Source organism: Anarrhichthys ocellatus, unplaced genomic scaffold (assembly GCF_004355925.1).
Source record: "Anarrhichthys ocellatus isolate YVR2014 unplaced genomic scaffold, GSC_Weel_1.0 scaffold2250, whole genome shotgun sequence".
Taxonomy (NCBI): domain Eukaryota; kingdom Metazoa; phylum Chordata; class Actinopteri; order Perciformes; family Anarhichadidae; genus Anarrhichthys; species Anarrhichthys ocellatus.
Genome location: NW_022282224.1, coordinates 1 through 5,543, shown reverse-complemented (window position 1 = coordinate 5,543; position 5,543 = coordinate 1). Strand labels below are relative to the sequence as shown.

The window sequence follows — 5,543 nt, the reverse complement described above, 5'->3', positions numbered from 1 at the left end:
CCCCCCCCCCCCCCCCCCCCCCGGTGGCCCCGAGGGAGGCCTAAAAGGATCCGAGGCTCCTCCTCGGCGTTGCCTCGTTGCTTCGATGTTGGCGAAGAGAAGACGATGATATTTCAGGAGCTCACCGGCCGATTGGTCTGAGGATCCTGCATTTCCATAAACAGGAGCTCCATATCCATGTCGGAGCCCTCGTGTATATAAAGAACCCGGGGGGACGATTTCCTCCCACTGCCGCCGCCCTCCTCCACCCTCGGTCTCGTCTTAGGTGAGACCAGTTTCTCTTCCTTCCTCCTCCTCCTCTTCCTCACTAACGAAGCCTGTGAATGGATGCAAAGCAACTGAGTGGAGACGGAGGGGTTTTTTGGGGGGGGGGGGGGGGGGGGGAGTCCTGTTGTTGATGAAGTCCTGATCTCTGAGGTTTGTTAGTGAAGTGAAGGGACATGTGTGGTCCAGGGACGGACATGTGTGGTCCAGGGACATGTGTAGTCCAGGGTGAAGGACTGCATGATGGTTCGAGACTTCAGCTGATTTGTTTGTTTCTGACTTTTTATATTTCTAGATTCTGAAGCGTTCGGTTTCTGAAGCGTTCGGCTGTTTTTGACTGATTCCTGTAACTTAAAGATGATTTGATGTTTTTTGGTTGAGAGAAGATAATGAGTGTTATATTGTCAAGACTTTATTTTCAGACTGAAATGTTTCTCAGAGCCTGAAAGCGAGACGAGAGCCGAATGCTTCGATAGTTTAAAATAACAGAAATAAGTTGAGTTTGTCGTGGAAACAAATTATCGTTTAGGTTTACTCACAAAACGACTTCATGATATTTTTACAGTTAACTGGTTTAGAGCCTCTGAGGTGCAACGAAAAGCATTAAAAATGTAAATTATTTGTTAGAATAAAGAGGATTTTTTTTTTTTTTAATAGTTTGGAGGTTTTTAAAGTTTCTGGAAAACTGAGATTGTTTTGATTGAAGAAGTTTTTAAAATGTTTGTTCACTACAAATAAACTCCAAATCAAGTCTTTTTTGATGATGTCAGCTTGTTTCCGTTGCGCTTCGTTATTCTAACTTTTAATGTGATGGAAACTTAAAACCTTTATATTATTTATAGTTAAATAACTTGGTGTGTGTGTGTGGGTGTGGGTGTGTTGACAGACTGCCGTTGGCAGCTGATCTGCTGCCGCAGCACATTTCCACGAAAGGAGTTGAAGTGTTAACTCCCGGGGGATATTGGGTTCTGAACACCTGTAAAGGAGCTTATCGTAGGCGTCGGCACCGACATTCGACCCAAACTCCAAACTTAGCTCCCGTCAGCACTCAGCTGCTCATCAACTGTTTGAATGGATCACATTTCATTCAGACGTCTCTTATATTCAAGCAGAGTGCCGGATGAAAACATCGTTTATTCTCAACCTCTTCTTCTTCTTCTGTTTTCTTTCTCTCCGTCAGGAGTCGTGAAGAAAAGAAGCCGCCATCATGTCTGAGTAAGTGAATTATTGATATCTAGTGATTTAAAGAAAACTTTGTTTAAAAACATTTGTCAGTGTATATTTCATAGAAACAATGAATATAAAAAATATTTGATTCCAAGTAACATTCTTTCATTCAGAGTTGTATTTAAGTTCAGAAGTATCAGTAGAACATGTACTCAAAGTAGAGTAAAGAAAGTACTCGTTGTGAAGAGTTTCTGGTTTTGGATAAAAAAACGAGCTGATTATTAGAATGGATCAGAAAAAGAGACAGAAAGGGAAGTAAAGCAGGAGAATGAAGAACTGAAAGAGGAAAGAAAGGGAAAAAAGATGGAAAGAGAGACAAGAAAAGGAGAGAAAGAATGAGGAATCAAGGGTGAAAGACGAAGGAAAATAATAAGCCGGGGAGGAAAGAGACAATGAAGAAAGTCAGAGACAAAGAAAGGATGAATGTAAAAAGGAAGAAAGGGAATAGGACTTAAAGAAGGATGGAAAGAGAGGACAGAAGGAAGAACAGAGGAATCAAGGGTGAAGGAAAGTAATAAAGGGGAAGAGACAAAATAAGGATGGATGTAAAAAGGAAGAAGAAAGAGAATAGGACTTAAAGAAGGATGGAAAGAGTTTCTCTTGATGTGAATCGAGGGTCTCAGGACAGACTGTTGTATCTCTACAGATTATTAAACCCTAGAGACAGGTTTGTTATTTGTGAAAGTGAACTGTGAGAATAAACTTGAGCAGACAGGCGAGTGAAGGAAAAAGAAAGAAGGGATGTAGAATGTGATTAGTAAACTGAAATAAACACTTATACAACATTTATACATTTTTATCAAACGCATTGTTACATTTAGAGGACAAACAAATGTGATTTGACTTATTTTTTATTAAACGTTAACTACGGAAGCCCTGAGAGGCAAATGAGGGAAAAAAAGAGATCTAATGATCCAGCATCATTGTTCTAAGTTCCTTAAGAAAGAAATCGTTTGTAAAACGATAAAAAGTGTTTATTGTTGTAGTACCGAGTTCAGCCACACGAGGCTTTAGTGCACCACCGCTCCGTGTTTTAAATATGAATAGAATAATTCATGTTTCCTTCCAGGTGTGTTTTAATATACTAAACTGTCTAAAGTACAATATATGTTCGTTGTGTTTGGATATATTTAAACTCACCTGGAAGAAAACACGTATTTAGAAGACAGAGTAGAGGTGCACTGCTGCCTCCTGTGGCTGAAGTCAGTATTACAACAACAAACACTTCATCCTGGTAAAACCTTTTTATTCAACTGTTAAGTCATGAAACCATTTAGATCCGACTTTCCTCTCTCGTGTATTTAACCTGTTGATGAGGTCGTTGTTATTTAACTGAACGTATCGAGAGAATGTTTTCTTCTCACAAGTTGTTTCTGATCTTCACAGTAAGAAGATGAATTCGAGCCGCCGGCATCATCTGAAGGTACGTCGCTCTGTTTCAGGCTTCTGTCCATCAGCTCCATTGATCGACAGGTGTTCAGATACTGATGACAGCTGATTGGTTAACATGTCGTTCAGTATTATCATGAAGTTCTTATTAGAGAGTCATTGTCAGACGCCGTCTGCTGTGAAACAGTCAAACACACTCAGTGTTTCATATGGGAGAAGATTTGATGACTTTCTGTCTTCCTCTTGCAAAATAAAGTTTAAAGAACACCGAAAAGATTTAAGTCGACCTGAATGTTTGTGTGATCAGCGATTCCTTCAGGTTGGTTTCTGTGTTGAAGTATCGTCAGCGTTTAACTGGTTTCACCCACAAACTGGGAGCTTTAACTGGGATTCTCAGGACATGTCAGCTGCTCATGGAATTGTTTTTATTAATTGTTAATAGTGTTTTAACCTCTACTGGTTCATATCAGTGTTCATTGTTAAGTTCCAAGGTGGCTTGAATTAAATGGAGTATAATATAATTTAATCTATAATTATAGAATAAGGACTTCTTTCTTTAATAATTTAAGCTTTGCTAAATAAATGCTAATAAATAAGCACTGTCGTATTTATTAGTTGTTTGTCTTATAGCTCACATGTGAAAACCTCATGAAAATTCAAACCATGTTTTTGATATTTTCAATGTTTACATATGAACAACATCTTGCATGTGAAATCAAGTTGAACATTGAATCACAGCAGTGATCACATGAATACATGAATAAAGTCTTCTCCTTCCGTTGACGTTTGCTGGCTGTGTCGTGCAGAGTGTGATGCTTCAGATTGCGGCGGCCTGGATCCAACAGGAGAAAAAGGACATCGCAGCAACCAAGCTGACCTACATGGCTGAGAGCTGTCCTAAACCCAATATGAGTGGAGACCAGGCCGCCCTCATGGTGAGAGATGCTTCAAGTTATGAGACCAAAAGCTTCATCATTCCTTCATCACAATCCCATTACTTGACCTTACTGGAATACAATAACTAGTTATTGAGCCTATTCATCCGGAAAAAGGAGCCAAATCACTTCCGCACTAGTGGAGGTGGTCATGATGGCATCGTGTGTGTCTCTTGATATAAACTAACATTGTCAGAGATTGGTAAAAGCTATCGTCAATGTTCACATTACAAAAGAACAGAGGGAGGTGGACCTTTCAAATGCAGTTGGAACAGTAAAAATCTGTTAAGCCAATGTTGAGATATCGATCTCTCAAGTCAAGAAAACTGTATTACCCGCAAGTTTAAGTGCGTTTTCAGGAGTACACCATCCGTACGCTGTAAAGTTAAACTGTGGGTGGTTTTAACATATTGACTCAGGGAAACATGCATTCAATATTTGACCAGGAGGAAAAACATTGCTGAAAACATAAACCCTTTGAAAGTCTCCTTAATAAGTCTTATGAAGAGGATATCGAGGTCAGAGACATCGACGCTCCCATCATTATCATACACGGAGCAGTTCAGACTAGCAGCTCAAATACTTCAGATCTTCCTACTTTGTGTTCTGACTTTTTATCTTTTATCTAATTCTATGCTGATGATGTTTACTTTTATTTGACTGTCAAAAACTACAGTCCTGTTAGCAGCTCTGTCAGGCTGTACCTGCATGCTAGCATGCTAACATGCTGATGTTAAAGGTGTGATGTTAACCATGTAGCGTAGCATGTTAGCAAGCTGCCTGGGCTGATTAGCAGTAAATGCACATCGTTAGTTCTGCAGGTATTTGGTTATAACCCAAAGTGTTGGACACATTCAAATGTTGACCTGATTATGGCTCTAGAAGAGAAGCCCGAGGATCACCAAAGTTATTACAGTTCATCTCCAGGGGAACATGAATGATGAACCACATTTCTTGGTAATTCAAGCATTACTGTAGTTGAGATGTTTTACTCTAAACCATGAATATGAACCTCATGGTGGCGCTTGAGGAAAAGTCAGAGAAATGCTAAAGTTAGTTGGATTCATCCTCAGGGGACCGTGAATGTCTCCACACATTTTCATGGAAGTCCATCCAAAAACTGGGATAGTTCAGTCTAGAGCAAAGTGATGCAGACAGACCAACATGCCTGTTACCTCCACCATTTCCGTGCATTGATATTTGATATTTGCACATATAATTATCTTTGTTCTATATATTTTCCTTATTATTTGTATTTATTATGCTATGAACGGTACTGGAGGGGCCAACAAAGCATTTCACTGCGCAGTGACGAGATATGTTTGCCAATGAAATGTTGCAGACCATGGCTGAAAGAAAAGTGCTTATTTAACAGCAGATTGAAGTCTAACGTCCATCAGTGAAGGTTGGTGATCAGTAAGTAAACATCGCGCTTGTTCGTGTCTTCAGGAAACCTGCAGAAAAATGGCCGCCCTCATTGACAGAGTGGATGAAGAACGATACGACCTGGAGTCCAAAGTAGGCAAAGCTGATAAAGAGGTACAGTTCCTGCTTCCTTATTTATGGGACCATTCACCGTAGCTCAATTTGCATAATCATGACTCTACCTGAGCTTTATGCAAATGAGGTCCGTTCATCACTAGGAATCAGGTGGCAACCTCTGGTTCTGCAGAGTGAAAAATGAAAGCTTCATGTGTTAAAGCTGCATTCTCTCTAGTGTCCACCAGG

General features: G+C 40.1%; 1 protein-coding gene across 1 annotated transcript; it reads left to right on the top strand.

Moving 5' to 3' along the window:
- The first annotated feature begins 214 nt into the window (after positions 1-214).
- LOC116378226 (troponin I, fast skeletal muscle-like) lies at positions 215-5,411 on the top strand. The gene is made up of 5 exons (XM_031840063.1): positions 215-265; positions 1,445-1,479; positions 2,878-2,914; positions 3,687-3,815; positions 5,265-5,411. The coding sequence occupies exons 2-5, from the start codon at positions 1,472-1,474 to the stop codon at positions 5,394-5,396; spliced, it is 306 nt and encodes a 101-aa protein (XP_031695923.1). The 5' UTR covers positions 215-265; positions 1,445-1,471; the 3' UTR covers positions 5,397-5,411.
- Positions 5,412-5,543: the final 132 nt, after the last annotated feature.